We start from the raw sequence: 27,386 nt of genomic DNA, 5'->3' as shown, positions 1-27,386 counted from the left end.
GCCCTATGCTATGTTCTGTGTTGTCCTCTCCCATGTTATGCTGTTGCCCTATGCTATGTTCTGTTGTTGCCCTATGCCATGTTCTGTATTGCCCTGTGTTATTTTCTGTGTTGTCCTCTCCCATGTTCTGTTGTTGCCCTATGCTATGTTCTTTTGTTGCCCTATGCTGTGTTCTGTTGTTGCCCTATGGGTTAGGGCAATCTCATGTTCTGTTGTGTCCTATGCCATGTTCTGTTGTGTCCTATGCCATGTTCTGTTGTGTCCTCTTCTATGTTCTGTTGTCCTATTCTATGTTCTGTTGTGTCCTATGCCATGTTCTGTTATTGTCCTATGCCATGTTCTGTTATTGTCCTGTGCCATGTTCTGTTGTGTCCTATTCCTTGTTTTGTTGTGTACTATTCCATGTTCTGCTGTTGTCCTCTCTCATGTTCTGTTATTGTCTTGTTTCATGTTCTGCTGTTGTGTTGCCCAATGCCATGTTATGTTGTTGCCCAATGCCATGTTCTGTTGTTGCCCAATGCCATGTTCTGTTGTTGCCATATGCCATGTTCTATTGTTGCCCAATGCCATGTTCTGTTGTTGCCATATGCCATGTTCTGTTGCCCTATGCCATGTTCTATTGTTGCCCTATGCCATGTTCTGTTGTCCTATGCCATGTTCTGTTGTCCTATGCCATGTTCTGTTGTTGCCCTATGCCATGTTCTGTTGTCCTATGCCATGTTCTGTTGTCCTATTCCATGTTCTGTTGCCCTATGCCATGTTCTATTGTTGCCCTATGCCATGTTCTGTTGTCCTATGCCATGTTCTGTTGTCCTATTCCATGTTCTGTTGTCCTATGCCATGTTCTGTTGTCCTATGCCATGTTCTGTTGTCCTATTCCATGTTCTGTTGCCCTATGCCATGTTCTATTGTTGCCCTATGCCATGTTCTGTTGTCCTATGCCATGTTCTGTTGTCCTATTCCATGTTCTGTTGTCCTATGCCATGTTCTGTTGTCCTATGCCATGTTCTGTTGTCCTATTCCATGTTCTGTTGCCCTATGCCATGTTCTGTTGTTGCCCTATGCCATGTTCTGTTGTCCTATGCCATGTTCTGTTGTCCTATTCCAGGTTCTGTTGTCCTATTCCATGTTCTGTTGTCCTATGCCATGTTCTGTTGTCCTATTCCAGGTTCTGTTGTCCTATTCCATGTTCTGTTGTCCTATGCCATGTTCTGTTGTCCTATTCCAGGTTCTGTTGTCCTATTCCATGTTCTGTTGTCCTATGCCATGTTCTGTTGTCCTGTGCCATGTTCTGTTGTTGCCCTACGCCCACGCTAGTTTGTTATCTCCCACTGACCAGAAAGATCCATAATCAATACAGACATGCCATGTTCAGCTCATAAACTAGTCGTAGCAAATCGATTGGGCCAGGTGCTCCCAGGGGCGGAGACAGTGACTGAAGTGAAACGAATGAAGGAGGGGAAGCTTATCTACTGCTGACCGTTCAATACCTTTGCGTGACGTCATATCTTACCGGATGCCGTACATCCTTGTCAGGGCCAGTGGCCAGAAAACTTGGACTCAGACACACACTTCAGTAAATAAAACTTAACATAATGGTGTTTCTAATTCTGGCTATGTGGGGGGGGGGGGGAGCATTGACTATAAAGTAGAAAGCAATATGTAAAAAATAATTTAAAAAAAATATATAAGGGGAATAACTGCATATTTACAGCCATATATCTCAGTACTGTGAGATTTATTTCCCCTTTCTATATGAAAAAAAAAAAAAAATGATTACCGTTATTTCATTGGTTAATTGTTTGATTTATTCATGTTTTGTTAGGGACAATGAATAATTGTGCACAATGTCTGCTCGATGGGAAGTGGGAGAAATAATGTGTACCAAATGTGTACCAAACAGACAGACGGGGTGGGTTGATGTTAGGGCTGCATTAATTATTTTTATTTGACATTAGTGGGAAGCGTGGTCGAGAGGCCAAGTGCGCTTGAACTTGGCTTGGCTTGGCTACCTAGAAAAGGGGCTCGAGGTTCGGGCAGAGTTGTGTTTACTGAGCGCCTAAAGGCAGCACGGAAAACCAACTCCTAGATACCCCCTCCCCCCCCCCCCCCACCGGGCCACAAATGAGATTGGACCAAAGCGCTCTGAGCATGCTATAAGCATGAAAGTAGCGCTATATAAAAGCTATGATAATAATTAGTGTAATACTTTCATATAACAGTCATATAACAAAAAACCATGTTAACATCTAAATCTTTATTACACTGAATGACGACAATAACTCCACACATAGTAAAGATAAAGACACGGAATGTGGTCAGTACAAACTCTAACGTGAATCCACAAATGTAAACAAAAACAAACACTAGGGGCGACAGTAGATAGAAACAAATTCACGACACTAAGATACTTTGAAAAGATATATTTTGAGAAATTGGGTAGGGGTGATTTTGGGTGACACATCTCGCATTGACGTTAAACAAATGAAGACAAGACCAGCACCGAGCACAGGTCGTTGGCGTCATGCGTCTGGCGATCATCTCCTTGGGACTGGTCATTACCTATTCCACCCCCTCTCTTCTGCGCACAAGAAAATGATGTGAAACATAATATTATCTTCTTATCTTATATAATACAGACAAAAAAAACAAAAAATACAAAAAAAAAAGATGATTACGTCCTACGCGTCATGCATTTAGTCATGCATATTAACCAATGACTTAAATTCTGCCAAGTCACTGGTTTTCCTGGCTAGCTCAGGCAACCCCATTCCATGCTCTAATAGCACTAGGGAAGAAGAAGCTTTTGTACAAAATTGTACAAATAAACACACATTTACATGTAGTAAACGATAAGTCACATTGATTAATGGACTTGTTATAACTCACATAAAAAAATAGGTTTTAGGAGCAGATATAAAAATAATTACTTAAATAACATATAATGTACGAAAGCTACTAATGATTTTCGCTTAAAAATGTGTTAACAAATGTATAGCAAACAGATTTTTTCACTATTTTATACCGAGTCAAACATAATATATATTCTACCCCCAACCCCTGCTCCCACGGAAAAAAGTCTTAATAGCTTAATAATTTTGACTATTTCATGCATGCATACTGGGAAGTATGGATGGCAGCCTGGTGTTGTGTAATGTTAGAGATATAACAATAATTAAATAACAAACTTAAATACCAAAAATAGCGGACACAAATATTTCTTCTTGTGTACGTGAAAAATATGTCTTAACACAAAAACTCGTGTAAAACATAGATATGAATAATTCTTTTAAAAGAAATAATACAATAAACGTACATAATGTATTTCGCGCCAAAAAGTCCTTCGCGCCAAAACGGCGGCGCCAAAACGACGTCGCTAAAAAGGCGGCACCAAAACAGCGGCGCCAAAACGTCCTGCTTCGGTATTATTAGTATATATTAATATCGTTATGTTAGAAAGGAAAAAATATTCAGCAGTGCCGCCCTCTGACAAGCAACGAGAATTTTGTTAGGAATGTTAAGGGCCTTGAAAGTATCTTTCAGATAGGTTGTCATTATCCCCTCAGTTGATATAAAATAAGGCTTGTCTTCGAGTCCGAAGATTAATGAGGAATGCAGTATTTCCCTAGGCTGTGACCTACATATTTGCCACATCCAGGGCTCGGTTGATATAACAATAGGTTACATTGTTATTTTAGATAAGGTCCATAAACGCTTAATCTCCAAGCCAAGGTTCCCATATTTTCGTTGTTTTTCTATTTCAGTTTTTCTTATGAGACAGTGGTACACGTTGTCAATAATGGTAGCCTTTTTTTTTTCTTTTTTACAAATAAACAGCAGAGTATTATTATTATGTTAGAAAAGATCTAGATCTAGTATTCATTCTCTGGCGCTGCCAGGGTCGAGTTTCGTTAAAGGGAAACAAAATTCAACGTAGTCCCTTTATCAGTTTCTACCGAGGAATTTTCCGGTGATGTGGCAAGTCTGCAGAAGTACCGCCCTCTAACAGGCAACGAGAATGTTCCTAGGAATGCAAAAAACCTTATGGTATCTGTGAGTTCAATTGTTATTATCCCCTCGGTTGATATGACAATGGGGTATATTGTTGTTTTAGTTAACTTCCATAGACGCTTAATCTCCAAGCCTAGGTTCCCATATTTTCATTGTTTTTCTATTTCAGTTTTTCTTAAGTTATGAGACAGTGGTACGGCGATGACAATAACGGTAGCGGCTTTTTCTTTTTTATCGATGAGCAGCAGATCAGGGCGATTAAGATCTATTATTATTATTTTGCAAGAAATGAACGAGTAGTCATTCTCTGGCGCTGCCAAGGTCGGGTTTCGCTAAAGAGAAACAAAATTCATCGTAGTCCCTTTAACAGTTTCCACTGAGGAATTTTCTGGTGATGTGGCAGGTCTGCAGCAGTACCGCCCTCTGACAGGCAACGAAGATGTTCCTAGGAATGTTAAGGGCCTTGAAGGTATCTGTTAGGTCAGTTATTATTATCCCCTCGGTTGATATAACAATGGGGTATATTGTTATTTTGGACAACTTCCATAAACGCTTAATCTCCAAGCCTAGGTTCCCATATTTTCTTTGTTTTTCTATCTCAGTTTTTCTTAAATTATGAGACAGTGGTACGGCGATGTCATTAATGGTAGCGTTTTTTTTCTCTTTTTTTATCAACGAACAGAAGATCCGGGCGATTGAAATCTACCGTTTTGTTTATTATTATTATTGTTATTGTTGTTATTTCTTTTTCCTTCTTCCTTACATTTCGTTCATTATGGAAGTTCTAAAAGACACAGTAGATGTTCCTACGCATTACTAAATTGTCATACTGGCAAACAAACTAATAATCATTTTATACAACCATTTATTAGGACATAGATTTAATACTTTTTTTTTTATTCTAGGTTTACACTTTGTTAGAAAACTTGATCCGCAACTATAGTGACATCAAAACTATTCGAATTTAACGCTCAAGGGAAGCAAGTCTTTCAAATATACTTCTGTCGCTTTTTATAACTTATTTCCCTTGATAGTATATCGTTAAGTTATCCTATAATGATGTGTTTCAATGCAGTGAAAATGGGGTGAGAGATGCTACGTGCTTGTATGTAGAGACTGGGACTAACTCGAGATTTTTTCATACCGAGACTTTTTGTAAAAATAACCCCAAAACTGTTTTAAACAAAAATGTAAATGTATTTTTTTTAATTCAATTTCTCCTTCTGGGGGCTGATGGGAGTTTATAATTTCTCCTTCTAGAGGCTGATGGGGGTTTATAATTTCTCCTTCTGGGGGCTGATGGGAGCTTATAATTTCTCTTTCTAGAGGCTGATGGGGGTTTATAATTTGTCCTTCTATTTATTTCTTTTGTGATTCTTCAACATTGCTAGGAGTCTTTCCAAGGAGCTTTCCACAATCAAGTTATTCTATGACAGCTGATTCTTTTATTTCTACACTAGTCGACCCGCGGCGTAGCATACGCCGCTATTTAGTGACGGGGGAACACTTCCAGAAAGACAAAAGTGTCCGAATGGGGTGTGTTTAGGCAAACGACTGTGAGCGAATGAAAAGAAGGAACTCTGGAGAGATCAACATACAATTGTCCAGGACTGAAAACAGGTTTTGGAAGATACAGGCATAGCTTTTTGAACGTTTGGCCTTGTGCTTTATTAATTGTCATGGCAAAGGCTAACCTAACAGGGAATCGTCTGCGCGTAAAGGTAAAAGGCGAATTCGAATCTGATAAGAGTCAGTGATATCCGGGGAGAATAAGAACAGTTTGTGAGGTAGCAGCTGCGATAGTTTTACACTCCAGCGCGTTGCGGTGAATGCAACCGCTAAATAGCAACTATTTTAATGACACCAGATATTGACGCTGTTTAATGAATGCAAAGAAACATTTGAGTCAAGTGCGGGAATTCCCGCTGAAAACGTGTTCAAAGTAGAGACATTTAATTTTAATATGATAATATTTTGAAAAATTCTAAGACTAAGACTGCTTTATTGATCCTTACGGAAATTTGTTGTGATTACAAGGACTCGTTTCTCATATAAAGACAACACAACAGAAACATACACATAAATACAACAGACAACATGAAGAGTTCATTCAGCGACAACACACAGGTATCTTGGTGCATTTCATGTTCCCTGATCAATGAGTGGCGGTGATAGAGTCTGACCGAGTGAGGTACGAACGAGTTTTTGTACCGCTCCGTTCTTGTTTTGATTGACAGCAGTCGCCCACTTCGCGACGACCTGGCGTAGTTCTGATGGTCAAACCAGAGTTTTCACTGTGTGGCCAATCAGGTTGTTGTTATTCCCCCCCCCCCCCCAAAGATGTAGAAAAAATGTCAAATTTTTAGGGAAATTGTTAGAGAAGTTTTTGAAATACCCGTCAAGTGTCCAGGCAGTTTCCACCCATGAAGAGTTTGCAAGCTTATAAGAGGAATCGAATAAAGAGATCTGGTTTACTAACACTGCAAAGCCCATTCCTTCATATAAAATCTCTACCATTTTTCACCTCCACCACCAGCTAAATTAAATTTCTTATAGTTTTTTTGGTTGTAACAAAAAAAAACAACAAAAATAAACAATGAAAACCTGCTATGCCTAATTCCGGTACGTGACGTTTTGGCGCCGCCGTTTTGGCGACGCAGTTTTGGCCCCGCCGTTTTGGCGACGGGACGTTTTGGCGCGAGCCGTTTTGGCGACGGGACGTTTTGGCGCGAGATATCATTTGACGATAATTTAATAAGCACGTAGCTTTTTTTTAATGAACCCTTGAATTCCAGCGACTTAGGCAAATAACCCTGGTGTCTATGTATACTTAATGTATTTTGAGAAACATGGTACATGTATTATATTTTTACTTATATTAGCAAGTGTTTGGTATGTATAGCTGGAGATACCATACAGTTATTAAATAAACCAATGTTAACGTAAACAAATAATTGCATCAATTTTTAGTCTTTCATCGTTTCATATTGTTTTTAATTTTTAAAGTAATATCTTAAAAAACTTTTTTGAAAATAAAAGTGTGCCTCTTAATAAACACACATACACAAGCCAAAATGTTTATTAAAGAAAATGATGTGAAAAACAAACACACATTTACATTTAGTACGTGAAAAATATGTCTTAACACAAACACTCATGCAAAACATAGATATGAGTAATTCTTTTAAAAGAATTAATACAATAAACGTACATAATGTATTTCGCGCCAAAACGTCCCGTCGCCAAAACGGCTCGCGCCAAAACGACCTTCGCGCCAAAACGGCGGGGCCAAAACGGCGTCGCCAAAACGGCGGCGCCAAAACGTCCTGCTTCGGCCTAATTCAGTGGGCCAAAATAATTTCCGGCCCATGTGCCAAAGACCGCACACAACAGAAAAGCGTCTAGTTCAATGAAAACAAGCCTCTGCGACTTTTTTAAAATTTAAATACGGATATAAGTTATGAGTAACCGGAAAGCAGAGTTTGTCTCGGTCTGGATCTAACCCGCAGGTCGTAGATTGGCGCTAGGAAAGCCACAAAGTTTTTACATGGCCTCAAAAATAAGGATTATTAAGGTCGATAATTCATATTACACAATGAAGACTACTCGGTATACTCGTTTATTTCCCCATTTGTTATTTTTGTTAGATATATAGTGATTGACCTGACTATTGGGTAAAAAAAAAACTGAAACTTTTTGTGTGTGTGCGTGCGTGTGTGTGTGTGTGTTTTGAAGGCCTGACTTCATCAGAAATCTTCATTAACCCTACATCTTCTTTTCATAGTTATCTCCCTTTTTTTTTTTTTTTTTAATGGGGGTCGCCTTGACATTTTAGATGAAGACGCGCAGCGATTTCGCGGATTCGAATTTCAGACTCTTAGTTTTCGTCTTGGTCTAACTTACGGGCCACCGCGTCCGCTCCGTGTGACCGGCGCCTTCGATATGAAGGGGTCACGCAGGTCACGGTGTAATTGAGGAATAGCAATAGAGGTGTGCAGGTACTTAGTACATTAGTTTTGTGTCGTCAGCAGCCATCGGTCAGTTTCTGTCTTTATCTAACTTATCAATGACAGCTCGACAAAGGGTAACAGTCAAGCTAATACACGCGATATTACATGACTACGCAGACCCAGCTTTGACCTACATATTTTGGCACAAAAGATGCTGAAGTAGCCGTTGCTTGCGCCTTACTTCTGTTAATAGCTTTTATTTTTTTTATTTTTTTTTTTTTGGGGGGGGGGTCTCTGGTGTTTTGTAAACCAGGGTTTCTCCAAACTTTTACTTGTCAAACCCCCGTAGAGCAACAAAAAATAAGTTTACCCACCCCCTCCCTCTTTAACCAGCTAGGTTTGGGGAATCGCTGTCAGCTTCACACTTTGTTGGATCGTTGGGGCACCACACAAGATCTGTTTATGGTCTTTCCCCATTCCTCTCTGTCTTTTGACCTGGATGGAACCTCTTTCGATGAGAGGCATGTCCGTTCTTTCATGTTGTCTTCTCATCGCTGCCTCTTCTTTTTTTTTCTCTCGTGGTACTGTTCCTTGAAGGAAGGTCTTCTCGAGCCATTGTGTAATGGTCATAGAGTTTTAGTTTGCGTTATTTGACAGTAGTTTTCTGGTCATCATGGCTGCTGTATTTATCCTTTTCTCCAATCTTTTTGTTTGTGATGCCGTCTTAGTGATACCTAAGGTCAGTCTGCAGCACCTCTCTCTCTGTAGTTCTGCAGTGTCCAAGATTCGCAAAGATATAAAAATGTGGCCGTGACCAGAGGGTGCATCAGTCTGATTTTAGTCTCAAGGGCTATGCTTAAGTCTTTACAGACTATTTTGTAAGATTCAATGGGTGCCAATATTTTGTATTGCATTCTAAGCTTATAAATTTTTTTTTCTTCCGTCTGCCGCAAACATTTTTCCGAGTTAAAAGAGCTAAGGTCAAATAATGCTAAATTAAGAAGGGGTGGGACGGGTCGGGCCTGTTTTGTTCACACACACACACACAAACGCACACACACACGCAAAACGAAATCTATGCATACTACATGCTTTTATCAACTCGTAATAGATGTCCAAGGGAAGTAATCCACGTGTTAGACTAAGGCCCAAAGGGAAGTCATCCATGTGTTAGTTCCCAGTCAATCTTCACTACTCGAGCCACATATTTGGTCGTTACATAAAGGAAATGCGCTTTTTTTTTTCTCCAGACTAGAGCAGAAGTTGAGTCAGTACACTTCTGAGATAAGATTTATATCTAGATTTAGATCTAATTGAAAACCTAGATCTCGCTGTTTTTAATCCAGCATGAGCATTACTCACATCATTAAGGTCACAGATGTGACACAGGGAACAGCACACCATCAGCAGAAGGCTCAACATTGCGTCTCATATTTGATTATACAGTCATCAACGCTATGCACTTCGATGATATATATAATTGTAGTGTATATATATAGTTCGTCCATCGTGGTTCGATGATGATTATTTTGTCATCCAGGGGGGCTGAGGGCTTGTATAGTAGATTAGATATAGTAAATATGGACTGAACCACTGGAGAAAGGGATACATACATTAGCATTATCCAGACTTGGTCTCTCTCTTTTTATATGTATGTAGTTCGTCCATCGTGGTTCCGTGGTGGCCACTTGTTCATCCAGGTTGCTGGGGGCTTTGCACTGGGGTTTTGTGCCTCCTCATGTGGCTGGTGAGACCTATGTGAGCCCGGAGTGTTTGACTGCGCACTGGGCAAGTTATTCCAGCTGGAGCTGGTGTCTTTGGTCTAGGTTTTTTTTTCTTTGACGCTTTTCTTCTTGCTCGATATAAATATTGACATCAGTTTTCAGTTCGCGGCCCCACAATGCTCTATCATGTGCTTCCATTTCCCAGGTGGCAGGGTCAATGTTTTTAGCCCGTCCCTGAAACATTTGCATCAATAAAACATCAAGACACAGTAGGTCTCGACTGACTCAGAGCGGCAAGCTCTCTCCACAGAACTCAGTCAAAGGCGACTTCCACAGCCTCTTCCCAGCACTCAGTCAAAGGCGACTTCCACAGCCTCTTCCCAGCACTCAGTCAAAGGCGACTTCCACAGCCTCTTCCCAGCACTCAGTCAAAGGCGACTTCCACAGCCTCTTCCCAGCACTCAGTCAAAGGCGACTTCCGCAGCCTCTTCCCAGCACTCAGTCAAAGGCGGATTCCACAGCCTTTTCCCAGCACTCAGTCAAAGGCGACTTCCACAGCCTCTTCCCAGCACTCAGTCAAAGGCGACTTCCACAGCCTTTTCCCAGCACTCAGTCAAAGGCGACTTCCGCAGCCTCTTCCCAGAACTTAGTCAAAGGCGACTTCCACAGCCTCTTCCCAGCACTCAGTCAAAGGCGACTTCCACGGCCTCTTTCCAGCACTCAGTCAAATGCGGATTCCACAGCCTCTTCCCAGCACTCAGTCAAAGGCGACTTCCACAACCTCTTCCCAGCACTCAGTCAAAGGCGACTTCCGCAGCCTCTTCCCATCTAAAGCCATGAATTTTAGCATTCAAAGAAGGTGCGTCGCTGTGTTTTACGCGGACAGCCTTGTTTTTGCTTTCCTCTTTTCGGCTGTCTTGTGGTCAACGTGTCTCTCTTCTTGCCTCAGGACATGCCCCACGAATCTCATACGACTTTCGGTCACCATTTCACTCAGCGGACTCTTGGTATGTTTTTCCTTGGAGCCTTCTCAGCCATCGCTGCCCAGCTACTTATCACCTTATTTCACCCTTGATGGATGACTAACTGGCACACGGGCAAGCGTGAGGTCAAGTGCGCTTGAACTTGGCTTGGCTTGGCTACCTAGAAGGGGGCTCGAGGTTCGACACCCGACTCGGTCAGAGTTGCGTTTACTGAGCGCCTAAATGCAGCACGGAAAACCAACTCCTAGATACCCCCTCCCCCCCCCCCCCCCCCACAAATGAGATTGGACCAAAAGCGCTCTGAGCCATGCTATAAGCATGAAAGTAGCGCTATATAAAAGCTATAATAATAAAAATAATACGGAAGAATAAATAGCTATGACGTTTGACCAGTGGATGGTTCGGTATGTCACAGTATTAATGTCAGAGTTTGATCACTTTGTATTTGTCATGTTCTACTTTTGTGTACTGCTGACACATACAATAAAGTAAACAAAACACTGCAACTTTAAAAACATGTTTAATAAAAGCAACAAGATCAAATAACAACAAACCATTGTGCGATAACAAAGCCGGGCGGTAGTGGTCAGCTAGTCAGTTTGAAACTACTGAATAACACTATCTAAAGTATTGCGATGTGTATTGACCAAAGGGACATTCAATAAGCGATCCTTTATCTAACCCCAGTTTGTGCATTTTTTCCCCCCAGAATAAATACCGGAGACATAGTATATCTAGCTAAACCTACAACGTTTTAAGATTTACACAATCTTTTGCGTTCTTTATGTCTAAGTATTAAAGATTGGAAGAACCAAGACTGGGTAGAAACAACCCAGGAAATTTCAAAAACTCAGCTCATAGTTTTGACCTAAACCAAACTGTTAAGAGTTGTGTACTCTTTGAAATATTTCCGTCGCAGCATTTACTGGGTAACATTTCTATAATAATATTCTTTTTTTTTTTATTGGCATTTTTAAAGATAAATGCGTATGAATATTTAATAATATGTATAATTATCGTGACCGAAAAAAATGTGCAAATATTAACTTATGTTTTTTTTTTTTTTTTTTTTTTTATATTCTACTATAGTACAAGTCTATAAAAATGTATGCATTTGTTTCAATTAGTCTGTCTAAGTCATATAGACATAAAATAAAATAATGTCGTCAAATTATGACATTAAAAGGGTCCTTCATATTAAATGTATAAAATATATCCAATTTTAAAAAAGCGCCACATTATTGCTCAACATCGACCGTAGATAATAGATTTAGCAAGTGGTTATACCACATACAATAAATGCAGAGTGATGGCACTATAACTTTCTAGCCTAAATGGATAAGCGTTAATTATGCTTTTTTTTTTTTTTGTCATTTTCAATAAAGAAGAGTTCACAATATGCAAAACACTCTTCGAGACAAGAAATTAAGAAAACACTTGCACGCTGAACCCAAACTCTACATTTAGAAATCAGATTTATTCAGCCCACCAGGGGGTCGCCGTGATTGGATGGGTTCAGGTACCCCCCTTCGTTGATGCGCACCCTCCAGATCCTGTAGTTGGGCCCACTGTTTCCGGAGTAGTCCATGCCGCCCCTGAGGAAAAGCTGGGCCTTGCAGGCTGTGAACCATAAGTGGCCATTGTCGTCCACCGTGAAGGAGTCTGGCCACTGAAGTTTGAGATCGTCCCTGGCCACCAGGGTTTGAGTATTCATCACGACGGCGCTTTCGTTGGCCGACTGTCTCAGCCTGTCGTTTAAGATCTCCCACTTGTACACGGCGTTGCCGCCCAGCGCGCCGTAGTACAGGTTGTTGGTGGCGTAGGTCATGCCCCCGGTCTGGGACACCTTGGCGCCGACGAACCTGACGTGGGCGCCGAAGTCGAGCCTGGGGTCCCTCAGGACACTGGTGGGGACCTGGTACAAGTCCTTGCTGCCGAGGGCGCAGTAGTAGACAAAGTTGAAGTCCGGAGAGATGGCCAGTCCGTCGATCGGGATCCTCAGCGTGTACACGCGTCCGTTGACGGTAATATCTGAGCCGGCCCCGGGGTCCGCATTCATGGATGGGTGCTGGAAAATGGTGGTGACATTTCTGACCATGTCGAAGGCGATCAGTTTGGAATCCGCAGCGTCCGTGATGTAGACCCACTTGACCGCTCGCGATGACCTATCCCCTCTGTCCAGCACGATGTCATTCAGATAGTTGGTCTCCTTGGCAACCAAATTTTCTGGCAAAACGTGGCTTCGAATCATCTTCCCATCTGAAAAAAAAAAATTCAATATTCAATCAAATAGCCAATCAAACATCATTCAAAAAGAACCGAAAAAAAAAAAAGATTGTTAAAGCATGTCACACTAGTTGGGCTGTTGACTTTTTAAAGACAGCTAAATTGTATCATGTGGCCAGAACAAGGACTCTCAAAACTTAAGCGTACTACAGAAAGCCACTGTTATTCAAACACCCCCAGCAGGACATATGAATCATTAGCTTTGATGAGACTCAGACATATATAAACCTTTTTAGCGAGTCAAGTTACAATACTTAAAAAGTGAGTCGTATACGACACACATATCTATATACACACATTTGCGCACACGCACACACTATTAAGTCAAAAGTCCATTACCGTGCAGGTCGTAGACCACTAGCTTGGCTGGACACACTACTGGGCGGGGCAGTGTCGTGTTGGGCCCCAGGATGCCGGCCCTGCCAGGGTCGATGACGTAGATGTGGCCGTTTAAAGGGTCCACTTCGATACTCATGGCACACTAGGATAGACAAGTTCAATACATGGTTAGTAGCCGTCTAGATTATCTCCCCTGTCTTACGAGGTTGCCTATACTATTTGAGGCCTGGTGACTATACATCTATACTATATAACACATTAATACTATATGAGTCCTTATGACTAAATATCTGTACTATAAAAGAATTAATACTATCTTAGGCCTTATGACTATATATCTGTATTATAACACAATTAATACTATCTGAGGCCTTATGACTATACATCTATACTATGTAACTGCATTAATATTGTAATGGCTCTCTCTATCCAGGCTCTTTGCAAATAGCACCGCACGACTCAACCAAATTATAAACTTGACAACTCTGGGCGCCAAAAGAACGTAACAGTTAAATGTCCAATAAATCACAGCCAATACTGTACAATAGGCAACACGTAACACTGACTGTACAAATGCTTCACCAGTTGACAACCGTGCCGCCGTATCAACTCATGTACCGCCGTATCAACTCTAGTACCGCCGTATCAACTCATGTACCGCCGTATCAACTCATTTACCGCCGTATCAACTCTTGTACCGCCGTATCAACTCTTGTACCACCGTATCAAATCATGTACCGCCGTACCAACTCTTGTACCACCGTATCAACTCATTTACCGCCGTATCAACTCTTGTACCGCCGTATCAAATCATGTACCGCCGTACCAACTCTTGTACCGCCGTATCAACTCCTGTACCGCCGTATCAACTCTTGTACCGCCGTATCAAACTCTAGTACCGCCGTATCAAACTCTTGTACCGCCGTATCAAACTCTTGTACCGCCGTATCAAACTCTTGTACCGCCGTATCAAACTCTTGTACCGCCGTATCAAAATCTTGTACCGCCGTATCAAACTCTTGTACCGCCGTATCAAACTCTTGTACCGCCGTATCAAACTCTTGTACCGCCGTATCAAAATCTTGTACCGCCGTATCAAACTCTACTGGCCTCTACGCCTCGTCCTGGACTTGCACTGGGTTCAACTGTTCCGGACTGACCTCACACTGGACTCGATCTTGAATCGTGATTTCGCCTCGAAGTGCCTTGACTCTAAATCCGATCCGTCCTGACCGTAATACCTTCGCTGTTTATATAGGGGTCCCTGAAGCCTTCTAGAACCAGATGAAACGTCACTCGTCTTCTCTGGATGACCACACGACCGTATCTTATGTGACTGGCCTGAGTAGTGTTCACAACAGATCTTTCTTGAAGCGACGCCTCACCGTCCTCCGTCACGGTGGACCGCTCGTCTAGCCCTGGCTGGCTACACAAACACCACTACCCCCATCCGCGTCACCATCAAGAGTTATAACAATGCTATATGGGGGCCTATTGACTATACATGTACACTATGTAACGCTTTAATACACTATGGGGATGACATAAAAGCATTCAACTGACCTGAAGGGCATTACAGTTGCCCAATTCCTGCGCCGCCCAATTAGGGAAAGGTCTGAGCACGGTTGAGTCTCCTCTGTTGACGAGGACGTTGAGTGTGGAGGGCACTCCGGTTGTGTAGCCCAGCCTAGGTACAGTCACATACACTTGAGACCTGGTAAAAATTCAAACAGATGAAAACCAATTCCAAGTCAATTAGAAAAAAAATATTTCCAGTTATTTATTTTTTTCGACTCTGCATATAGCAATTATCATCGCAGGTTTGTTTCCGCAAGAATTTTTATGAATGCTTTATATAAGACTGGCCTCCAATTTCTCAAAAGTAATACGCATTAGCTAGAAAGATAAAAAGCATATTTTTCATTCCACGTGCTAGGACAAATTCGTATAGGATAAAAGGTTTCCTTGCTGCCCAATTCAACTGTGCTCCAGTCGGGAACCTCGATAGGTTACCAAGCGGTTATTACCATTCAGCCACACATCACACAGTCGGTCTTAGGAGAAAGTCTCCTAAGATTCATGCTATGCTCTTTGGAGTACCTCGTGTGAAGTTATAAGTGAAAAAGAGTAGTAAATATAGAGACAAAAGGAGGGATAATGCACACGTTGCTAAATTGGAGAACCTTCATCAAATCATGCTTTCAATTTAATCTAGAAATAGTTGTTTATTTTATCAAACGCAATCCATAAACACTAGAACTTTTCATGAACATAACATTTAATCATATTTATATGATTTTGTTCTGGTGAAATAAATTTCTTTAAAGAACTAGATTTGTGTTTGGATTATCAGAAAAGACCCGTCTAGAAAACAAAAAAAAAAACCAACTCTTAAGTTGAAATCCCCACTTACTTGTACGTTTTGACCGCGGACAAGAAATTGTGGGCTATGATGTATCGCCTCTCGGCTATGTACCTGGCCTTCATCTGCTCGCTGGGCCAGTCGTAGTCCAGGTACACCCACTCGTACATAACGTTGTTGTTGTTCTGGAAGTTGATGCGGCCCGAATGCTGGTCGGTCAAGGCCAGAGCCAGGACGTAAACGAATATGAGCCACATTTGGAATGCAAGTCTTGGCGACATCTTGATGGCTCACCTGTGAAGAAGAAGAAGAAAAAAGAGTTGACAACGTGTACGGTTAGATGCAACTTGAAGTGATAGCAAGCTGAAATGTGTGCATTCAAGTCCAAACCCAGTTTTATAGATGCGGACGATGGTTATGGCTGCGCTGGGTGTGGCAAAATTTGTAGGTCGCAGCTTGGGCTGCGTAGCCACTGGAAATACTGCATTCCTCGTTAATCTTAGGACTCGAAGCCTCATTATTATTATTATATATAGCAAGAGGAATTAGACTTCTCTTGTGACAACACATTAATCAATAAAAAAACATTACCAGTTGGTAAATCAATTCGTCGTCATTAATTGTTTTATTTAGAAAAAGGGGAAATAAAACCTTTCAATAGTGGGATATACGAGGCAGCAAACGAACGGTTATCTCCCTTCACTCGCTATAGGCTTTGTTTTTAACAAAAAGCATTTTTAGCGGGCCCCGAAAGGGGAAAAGACGCTATTTGTTTTGTGTGAAAGTCTGTCCGTCCGTCCCGTTTAGATCTCGTAAACTAGAAAAGATAATGAAAATCTGACGTCATAATATTTTAGTCAATTTAGTCGTGGGGTCTGATCGCTGAACAAATCATGTCTCTAATCCCTTCTTTTGTCCCCCCCCCCCCAATAGGGAATACAAAAATGTGATCTGTTTATTATTATTTTTTTTTGTGTGTGACTATTTTAGTTTTTTTTTTTTTTGTTTTGTTTTATTTTTGTTCCTTTTTAGCGGCCCCCGAAAGGGGAAAAGACGCTATTAGTTTTGTGTGGAATGTCAGTCCGTCTGTCCTGTTTAAATCTCAGAAACTAGAAGAGAAAATGAAAATCGGACATCATATTTTAGATTTTTCAAAGTTCTGATGCAACGCTACTTTTTTTCTTTTCTGAAAGCGAAAAATCTAATTTTTTAAAATCAGTTAAGCATTTTTTTCATAAAAATACACCACTTTTAAAACTACTCACTATTAATAGTAACAAATATGTGAGGCTCTTTAATAGGGGAGATTATCATTTACTATATTTTTAATATATGTATGCAAATGGTTTTAGACTTTTTGTTACAAAATTATCTTTTTTACATTGGTTACGTTATGTTATGTTCTGTCCTACTAACTACTAAGTTTACCCAAAAATAATAATCTGTAACTCGTTTAGTTGACGATAATTCTGTCTTTCCATTAGTCATTAGCTCCTAGTTTCCTAGTCATATGCATAAACAATATGCCCTCTTTAAAAGTTATACAATGCCACATTATTAGTGACGTACCCTGTAGCTCAGTTTCCGTACCAATTGTCACTTTCTTTGTTTTTGTTTATTTAATTATTTTTCTTTTTGTTATGCGCAAATCACTAAAATTTTGGCAGTTTTTTGGGGTTGTTTTTTTTTGTTTTTTTTTTACAATGTTTCTAAAAACTCACTCTGTCCGTCTGCCTGGGAGAAGATATATAGAAGTTCAAATTACATTAGATCTGTCTAGAATCAACTACTTACTTGAAGAGTACAGATGTGTACAAAAAAAATCGCCACAGCGATTGGTCTTGCTGTCGTATCGAGGAGAGAGAAAAAAAAACACAGACAGCACAGAATACTTGTGTATGTGTGTGTGTGTTTTTTTTTTCCGAATGAGAGAATGAACACAATACTACCGGCTAGATCCAGATCTACATCCGCCCTGATTTGGGCCACATTTTGGCAATGGTTAGTCCAAGGGAATGGAAGATTAGCTTACATATGTCAGTTCCCTCACTTTGTCATATCCGGTTTGGGCTAAAGATAGCTTAGATAAAACAACAACCCAACCAAAACAAAGCAGAGACACACAGAAACATAGACTAGGTTTTTTTTTTTTTTAGCGTATAGAACTCCCGTATAAGAGCAATAGACTAAACTATAGCTGGATTTTTTTTTTGTAGTCTAATCGTTTAATTAGTGTCGTGGCACGTGCACATTTTTGACATCTGCCTGACGAGTCGTCTGCTCATATGGCCTCGTCTGCGCATGTTGACACGTGTTCCGTTCTCTTAGTGTGAAGTAACAAAGAAAAAAAAATGCATGATGACTAATCATTAAACGTATACAACATCGGTGTTCTGAAGGCAAGAATTAATTCTACATTTTTAAAAGAGTTGATTCAGGGAAAGAACGAGCCTCGACATTCCAATGAGTTCGTGGACTTTTTTTTTTTTAAAGTTATTTAGCGGACTCACGTACTAGCGGTAATTCGGTCGCACTTTTACAAGGTCAAGGTTGTGCATTAGTTTCAGCAAACAGAACTTGGCACGAGAAGTAAGTACGCTTAACGTGGCACGAGCTCATTGCCGGTAAGAAATGGCATAAATACAAGTGTAGAAATAATAGAGTCAATCAGCGGTGCCCCAGCCTTTTTATGGTCTCGGGGCCCAGACACATTTCCGTCACGCGTTTCACTGGCCGGGACAAAAAAAAACATGTCCAGTCCACACCGTTGTACAGTCAAAAGAGTTGAGGTAAATGCTTTTTGAGCTCTAGGCTTGTAAGCCTGATTATACAAAGCGCTCTGTCTGAAAGGGGTCCAGGCTAATTTCCATGTTGAAATTGGCTATTTCCAATGAGTCGGACACTTCAGACGCACGTGGTCGAAGGCCGAGCACACCGGGTACCCCCGCCAATTTTCTGTAGTATACCAGGCTAGCGGTGGCACCGCGGTAAAGCGCTTTGCTTCCGAACCGGGGTCCGGGGGTTCGAATCCTGGTGAACACTGAGATTTTTAATTTAGGGATTTAGATTTTTGGGCGTCTCTGAGTCCACCTAGATCTAGCTCTAATGGGTACCTGACATAAGTTGGGGAAAAGTAAAGGCGGTTGGTCGTTGTGCTGGCCACATGACACCCTCGTTAACCGTAGGCCACAGAAACAGATGACCTACATCATCTGCCCTATAGACCACAAGGTCTGATAGGAGAAACGTTAACTGACCGTGTTGGACTCACCATTGATGAAGCGGTAGCTAGAGGAACGGCGCCTGGATTATCGACAAGGTCAAGGAAGCTCTTTTACAACTCCGCACTGTGCATTGGGAATACTCTCGCACTCCCTTGGGCACTCCACGGGAGTCTTGTTTTACTACCCATTTGGCCTATTCGCTTCCTCTAGCGATCGTTTCCTCCCGATTGCCGCGTCGAGGCGGAGTAGCGTACCTAGGCCAGCCCACACCTACTCGATCTCTCGGGGTTATGGATGTCATGGCCCAGTGGAGCAGGGCCTCTGCTGCTTCCTAATGTAGGCCTACTGTCAGTAGACGTTTCGTCACGGGTCGTAGTTTTGGGAATCACTGAAGGACAAAAAAAAATAAGTTAAATAAAAGATGGCTGATAACTAGATCAACTTCCTGTTGCTGGCATACCGGAAGAATATAACACGTGTTGACATTATTTCAGCAATTTCGTCTTTTTATAAATTTAAATAATCGTGATACAGGATATACTGCCTTAATTTTCCCCAACTAAACTCAGGCACCCATTGACTGGATCCAGAGGCGTCCTAAAAATCTTGATTTAAAAAACAAAGTCTTTACAGGGATTCTAACCAGAATTGTTTTGGATGCCAAGCGCGTTACCACTTTAGCTATCTGATTGACCTAGTGTTCCGCTAATGTCAAGGCGGTCCTACTGTATGGTTCTGAAACATGGAGAACAACTGAAGCCACAACAAAAGAGTACAGACCTTCATCAACAGATGTCTGAGAAATATCCTAAAAATACACTGGTATGACAAAGTAGAAAACACCAAACTGTGGGAGATGAGTGGACAGAAAAATATAGAGGTGCGGATCTTAGAGAGGAAGTGGAGATGGATTGGTCATACACTTAGAAAAGATAACAACAACAGAGCTAGGCAGGCCTTAGAGTGGAACCCCCCAGGGAACAAGACGTAGAGGAAGACCAAAAAGAACATGGCGACGCCGTTTATCTAGGTGAAGTCGAGAGGACCGGAAAGAGCTGGGAAGCCATTAAAAAACTAGCAAAGAGACCGTGGAGAGTGGCGTGTTTTTACTGAGGCCCTATGTTCCACGAGGAACGCAAAGGAAAGATGATGATGAGTGTTCCGCGGAGCACAGTTTGAGAAACACTGGAGTAAAAAGAAAATGCTTAGAAATCATTGCGCAGTACAAGATTGAAGGATTGGACTTTTTTTTTGTTTGTCTCCACCCACAAGTTACATCCTGGATATCTGATTTCACACGTTCATCTTGTATCGTCTGCTCTCGAGTTTCCGGGGGTTCTCATTGTTTTTTTTAAAGATCTTACAGTTGACCTAGTTTTTCTCCTAATTTTGGGCGTTCAGTAAAAAAAAACAACAAGAAAAACAAAGCTTATATTAAGTGAAATTGTATCAATTAGTTTGGATCCGTCAGGTCATTATATCTACAATTGGCCTACACATAATAAATTCTGTGCTATTAAAAATATTTTTACCATTTGTTTTATGTTTAGCTTTCTCATTACGCTATGGTCCTATCACCTGTCTGGACCAGTTGGGAAAGGGGGGGGGAAGACGGGAGGTATCTTGGTGAATGTTTATATGATCGTTTTATTTTAATGCATAAAGAAATGTTTATTCTGGGTTCAAGAGTTCTTAAGGTGACTAATTAAACTTATTCCACAATTTTCAAGCACGATTGCTTTCCCTTGTTCAAGATACCAAAATAAAAAAAAATTACCAATAGTTAATTAACTAATTGGTTAATTTTTTTTTTAAATTGATTCTTGTATTGTCAGGTAAAAGAAATAATTGTGCAAAATATCAGCTTGATCCGAGATCGGTCGTGGGAGAAATAACGTGTACACACTTTTTACCAGAAAGACAGGCAGAGTGAGCCGATTTAAGCTTTAGGATAGAAGATTTAAAAGTTAAGAAAGACACAAAGATAAAGGCACATTCCTCGTCCCATATGCTAGGACAAATTTGTACAAATGCTCCTTCTTCCCTAAAGCTATCAGAGCATGGAATGGGTTGCCTGAGCTAGCCAGGAAAACCAGTGACTTGGCAGAATTTAAGTCATTGGTTAACATACATGACTAAATGCATGACGCGTATGACGTAATCATCTTTTTTGAAGTAACGTCTGTATTTTAATAGATATAAGAAGATAGCTTTGTAAAAACAACAACCAGTTAACCCAAGCCATATTTCAATGCTATTTTCTTTTTTAAATCGCGAGTTACTTACAAACTTCTAATGAGAAACAAATACAATGATGATACTAAGTCTGGCTTGTTTACGCTGCGTCGAAGATTTCAACTAAATTAGTCTAAGAGTTCAACTCATCACTATGGTACTTAAGTCTATAGTACAATTAAGAAATGAAGAACAGACTACTCAAAATATTTTACGACCAAAAAAAAACAACAAAAAACTATTAATTGTGTGCTATAAACAAGTTTAGAGACATGTCAGAGTGGGAGACTTAGGTTGCTAAACAATTCATTTAAAAAAAATCTGATAATCAGACTTTGAGAACCTTTATATTTGGAAAAAAAAAAAATTTCCAAGAGCGACAACATCCTGGAAAATGTGAAGTGTGTCACAACCAGGTACATGAGATTGAAGTGGTCTCATGTCAGTTATCTAGCGTCTAGATTTCGGATCGAGGTTGGCATGGGTGAAGGGGGTATGGCTGTGTGTGTGTGTGTGTGTTATAACATGGTGTGTGTATGTGACTGTGTCATTGTTCAGTAATTTGCCAGTGTGTAGGTACATTTGTCTCTCTAACATGCTACGCCGCATAAAAAAAAAGATCATAAAATAAACAGGAGGAGAGGGTAGGTTACTTGGCGTACTGAAGCTAAACTTACATAAAACAATGCTTTCCTCCATACTCCCCCCCCCCCGAATGTAACCACACACTCATACACCTCTTGATAGGCTGTGACTGTCATTCAAGTGACACATCTAGATTTAGGTCACGTGTGTCACGTGGGTCACATGGGCGAATGCACTTCCCTTCTTAATATTCTTTTATAAGTAACATTAGACTCTATACCACTTTTTATAAATAACAGACTCTATACCACTTTTATAAGTAACATTAGACTCTATACCACTTTTATAAGTAACATTAGACTCTATACCATTTTTACAAGTAACATTAGACTATACCACTTGTTATAAATAACATTAGACCCTATGCCACTTTTATAAGTAACATTAGACTCTATACCACTTTTATAAGTAACATTAGACTCTATACCACTTTTATAAGTAACATTAGACTCTATACCACTTTTTATAAATAACATTAGACTCTATACCACTTTTATAAGTGACATTAGACTATACCACTTTTATAAGTAACATTAGACTCTATACCACTTTTTATAAATAACATTAGACTCTATACCACTTTTATAAGTAACATAAGACCCTATACCACTTTTATAAGTAACATTAGACCCTATACCACTTTTATAAGTAACATTAGACCCTATACCACTTTTATAAATAACATTAGACTCTATACCACTTTTAAAAGTAACATTAGACTCTATACCACTTTTATAAGTAACATTAGACTCTATACCACTTTTTATAAATAACATTAGACTCTATACCACTTTTATAAGTGACATTAGACTATACCACTTTTATAAGTAACATTAGACTCTATACCACTTTTTATAAATAACATTAGACTCTATACCACTTTTATAAGTAACATAAGACCCTATACCACTTTTATAAGTAACATTAGACCCTATACCACTTTTTATAAATAACATTGGACCATATACCACTTTTTATAAGTAACATTAGACCAGCTCATCATGCCCCCCCCCTCCTGTTGTTGGTCGGTCGTTGGTTAGTAGCTCCAAACAGCTAGTACAACTAAGCTAATATAGGTCTATTATATTTCAGTATTATAACTTATTACGATATTCGTGGATTCAACTTGAAATGAGATAGAAATCTAGCAATAATAATGGATATTTCAAACACTATCTCGCTACAAAAAAAAAACACGTCTTTACTCTCTGGCGTCTTTGAGTCGTCTCCCGTCCAATTGACACCCGCGTGACTACTTAACATGAACTTATGACAAACCAACTCTTGGTTTCATCATTCCCCACCACCAAAAAACTGACGCTTCCTTTCTTAACCATGGAAACACATACACTCCATAACACCACACACACACACACCGAAAACACCCTATTTCTAACGTGTCGGGTGACGCCCCTTAAGATTTCATTCTTACACCATCCGTGACCCACCTTGCTCAGTTGACGTATAGAATACTTTAGTGCTCGCTAACTTAAACTGTATGGCCAATTTGTCGAGGTCCTCGGGGGATGGCAAAGACCATCCTGCAGGGAACAGTACCAGGAAAAAGATGAAGAGGCAGACAGAGAAAGTAATGGGAAGACAGCAATATAAAATATTTTAAAAAAAAAGCGTCTCTAAGGTAAAGAACTCCACACTTACAACTATATCAATATTTAGACCTATCTCTTAATACTGAAGGATTGATTTCCCTGTTTTTTATCAGACAAAATAATTAATTACCAGTAATTGATAACTAATTGTTGGTTGTTTTTTTTTTTGGTGTTGGAGACAGAGTAAGTTGACATAAGCTTTGTAAAAATGGACGGGGGCCTGTCATTGAAAGATTCCAGTCAAGGCAAAAGACAGAAGAATGGGTATAAATGGTAGACAGATCACATATGGTGCCCCAACGCTTCAGCAGACTTAAGGGTTAAGTGAAGATTTTTTTTTAAGTCGACACGTGGTGGTCTTGATGAGCATACAGGGCCCCCTTGACTCTAAGATTGTTGAGAACCGCTGGGGCCTAAAGCTCTAACACAGTTATGGAGAGATAAGGGCGCGCAATGAAAGTTTGATAGCTGTTTGTGGGGTCTGTTTTTGTTTGGTCGGACCAGCAGAAGTGAACAGTGTGTTGCCTGCTCGTGTCAGTACACAAGACCATTGGCACTTGATTTGTGGTCTCAATGTTTTGAATCCTATCCCATAATTCCACCATGTCAAGGGTTGAGCGTCGACAACATGTGCCGGAAAGTTTCTGACGTCATTGTGCTGAGAACAATGTTATTTTACTGGGGCCGCGTTCATCCGTTATTATGACGTCATCAAGAAATGATCTCTATTATCAACACTCGGGATAAGACCTTTCTGTCGTAAGATATGTGCGTAGACCGCAGAATTGCAATGGCGAAGATGTGTTGGAATGTCTTCCACAGAACCGATTGAATCTATCCAGTTGCAGACGCCTAGCAGAATGAAAGATCTTGGTCGTAGATGGTGGATAATGTCGCGTTGACTAGTACGAAGTTGTTGCGTTGACTAGTAGGAAGTTGTCGCGTTGACTAGTAGGAAGTTGTCGCGTTGACTAGTAGGAAGTTGTCCCGTTGACTAGTAGGAAGTAGGATCTCTCACTCAGGGGGGGTCCTTCCCCATATTTTAAGAAACGCTGATCTAACCTCATTTTAATCCGTACAAGCAAATTGCTTCCTTGCGGTAGATTGAAGTTTTGTATAAGTGACTCAGGAAACATATTCTAGGCGCTTTCTCTTCACAAGAACTCTAGCCGGCATTTTGTATATTGCAACCAGACTATTTGTTGAACTGTCCAGTTTCTAATAATTTCAAAAAGATTATCTAGACTACGTGTTCAGAAACATAACATGGGGCGAGATTCATAACAAACGAATATTCACATTTGACTTGAGTTAAACACCTTTAGTAAATCACTAAATTTAGAAAGCCTTTAGGAGAGAAGACTCAAAAGTAAAGTAGCAATTATGCATAAAACACTGAACCATAATCTTCAAATACAAAAACAAAATTTAATAAAATACTCTGAAAGACACAAAGATAAAGGCACATCCCTCGTCCCATATGCTAGGACAAATTTGTACAAATACTCCTTCTTCCCTAGTGCTATTAGAGCATGGAATGGGTTGTCTGAGCTAGCCAGGAAAAACCAGTGACTTGGCGGAGTTTAGGTCATTGGTTAATATGCATGACTGAATGCATGACGCGAAGGACATAATCATCTTCTTTTTTTAAATAACGTCTGTATCATATAAGATAAGATGAAACAAAGTCACATGTATTGCGGTGTTGACATAGACATATATATATAGACTGGACGATAAAGAACAAATTATTATCGGAAATATTTGGGAAAAGATAAGTTTGTAGATCCACATCACATACCTATATGTATTTGCCAATGTCTATGATTGTAAAACAAAGACAAAATATTGGGAATATGGCAGTTTTGTACTTTTCAAAAATAAAGATCAAAGGTATATATTGGCTGAAATGTTAGTCCTAGAATTTATAGCTCAATCGCCGCCATTTTTTTTCACATAGATATAGTACATAAAACATATTTGACTTCCCCCAAATAAAAATAACTTCCTACTTCCAGTCTATATTTATTTATGTCTATGGGTGTTGATGTCAAATATAATTTAGCGAACGTATTGTATTGAATAGAAAAAGAATGCTCGAATTAAACAGGGCATTGTCAATATTTACCAGATGTTTACAAACAAAACAAAAGTTGAAAATGTCATTAGTTTGTGAATAAAATAATGACATCTGGCAGCACAGTCCAGCACTGTAAAAATATACAGGCTTGTTTAAACTCATAGACATCAATAAATATAGACTGGCCGAAGGAAGTCACTTCATGTAACTTGAAAACATGTCTATCTATTGTATTCGGATTTCCGAATTATGAAAAATTGCATGATCTTCAGTCTTAAAGATTTAAAACAAAACACTAGTGAAAATAAAAATAATGTAATACTTATATAGGTTATGGCTGAAATAGACATGAATACTTAACTTTTTTACTGCTCATAAATACTGTATACACAAAATTGCAAGTCACAAATTTTCGTTTTATAAAACTCTTTAATCGGCCAGTCTATATTTATTAATGTCTATGTTTAAACTCTACTCTATATTACAATCTATAACTTTTTTGTTTCCATAAATATTTTGAGCCTTTGTTGCTAAAAACAATTAGGAAGCGGCCCATGACAAAAGGTGTACTTTTTTTACGTAGCCTACTAATTAAAATGTTCTCAATTCATTACGGTATGGTAACTGTGAACCAAAAAGTTACAAATCTAGAACATTGCTCAACTCTTTCTCTCCTAACTGACGATACCAGCGTTGATTCCACCAGAATGTGGTAAACAATTACGGAGAGAAAGAGTTAGATCTAAGCAACCTGTGCTCTCTTTACATACCGGTAATAGCTCAGAGAGCACTGGCCCTTATACAGCGCAGCCTTGCAATATGTTAAGTAACTTACCGAGACGCCATCTGGCGGCCGTGTGTTGACATTGTGGACCTGGGGCGTGAAAGACTAAGTGCTAGGACAGTTTGTGGACGAATATCACAGGTCTGAAGTATTGTTTGACTTGCCCAAATGACTTTCTGTCACAGTTCTACCTAGTATGTTGCCGGCGGGGCAAAAGTCCAAAAAAAGAAATGTCTGCCTGTGTGAACGGCAGTTCTAAAAATAGATTTCTCGATAAGAAGTAACAATTGTTAATGGTTTATAGCGCATAGAACCCTCGGCACAGCCCCCCCCCCCCTCCCCGGGTCACCCAGTCCCTCTCTAATCTGATCAGAAGTGTGACAAACGTTTGGGCACTTGGTGATTCCGTATCTTCACTATCAACATCTGGCCCGAGATAGATGGAAAGATTTTTTTTTCTCTAGCAGTGGCGTGTCTTTCGTCTGGAAGATTCTATTAAGAAAAATTTTAAAAAATTCCTTAAAAAAAAAGCTTTTATAATGGTAAGAACTGCACAATCACTGCCATATACCTCAATACTGCAAGATTTATCTTCATTTTCAATATAATAATATTAAGGCCTGTCGTCGAGTCTGAAGATTAATGAGAAATGCAGTTACTTCCCGTGGCTACGCATATTAAAAAATATATATATATATAAATTAATTACCACTATTTAAGTAACTGGTTAATTTTTTTTTTATTGATTTATGTATTGTCTTCGACAGTGAATAACGGTGCAAAGTTTCAAGCTTGATACGAGAATGGGAAGGGGGAGAAATAACACACAAGATTTGTACCGGGACAGACAGACTGACAGAATGAGTTGATATAAGCTTTGCCATATGGGGAATTTTAATTTCACAAAATGTGGAGTTTGATGGTGAAAGACGGGCTAAAAAGTGAAAAGCCTCTAAGAAGGCTCCGCCCCTGTCGATATATCTGTGTGTATAAGCCACGCACGCTCCGGTGAATTGGACGTGCCTGCTAATATCGTTAAATTGAAGTGTTGTTTTTTTTTGTTTTTTTTTTGGGGGGGGGGGGGTTTCTTACTTTGAATAAAACTGTCTCCAACTAGAATGGATTCAAGGAATAGGACTACGTATGTTTACGA

General features: G+C 40.0%; 2 protein-coding genes across 3 annotated transcripts in view; one reads left to right on the top strand and one right to left on the bottom strand.

Moving 5' to 3' along the window:
* Window positions 1-27,386, top strand: part of LOC106073873 (uncharacterized) — a 64,865-nt gene that overhangs the window by 24,817 nt on the left and 12,662 nt on the right. The window lies entirely within an intron of this gene.
* LOC106073874 (major royal jelly protein 2-like) lies at window positions 11,176-26,519 on the bottom strand. Of its 2 annotated transcripts, none has more exons than XM_056031891.1 (5): window positions 26,285-26,519; window positions 15,707-15,949; window positions 14,857-15,007; window positions 13,294-13,435; window positions 11,176-12,927 (listed from the first exon to the last, which is right to left on the bottom strand). In XM_056031891.1, exons 2-5 carry the CDS (start codon window positions 15,934-15,936, stop codon window positions 12,149-12,151), a joined length of 1,302 nt encoding a protein of 433 aa, XP_055887866.1. In that variant the 5' UTR covers window positions 15,937-15,949; window positions 26,285-26,519; the 3' UTR covers window positions 11,176-12,148. The 2 variants fall into 2 exon arrangements, with proteins under 2 accessions (XP_055887866.1, XP_055887867.1); XM_056031892.1 differs by lacking the exon at window positions 26,285-26,519 and adding an exon at window positions 17,450-17,741.

This window comes from Biomphalaria glabrata, chromosome 6 (assembly GCF_947242115.1).
Source record: "Biomphalaria glabrata chromosome 6, xgBioGlab47.1, whole genome shotgun sequence".
NCBI lineage: Eukaryota > Metazoa > Mollusca > Gastropoda > Planorbidae > Biomphalaria > Biomphalaria glabrata.
This window is presented reverse-complemented; position numbering and strand designations above follow the sequence as displayed.

Excerpts from the sequence above, each read along its gene's own strand:
- LOC106073874 (XM_056031891.1), bottom strand. The coding sequence starts at position 15,936 with ATGTCGCCAAGACTTGCATTCCAAATGTGGCTCATATTCGTTTACGTC. Across the intron at positions 15,008-15,706 it reads TCCGCGGTCAAAACGTACAA|GTCTCAAGTGTATGTGACTG; the intron begins GTAAGTGGGGAT and ends AATTTTTACCAG. Across the intron at positions 13,436-14,856 it reads GCAACTGTAATGCCCTTCAG|TGTGCCATGAGTATCGAAGT; the intron begins GTCAGTTGAATG and ends TGTCTATCCTAG.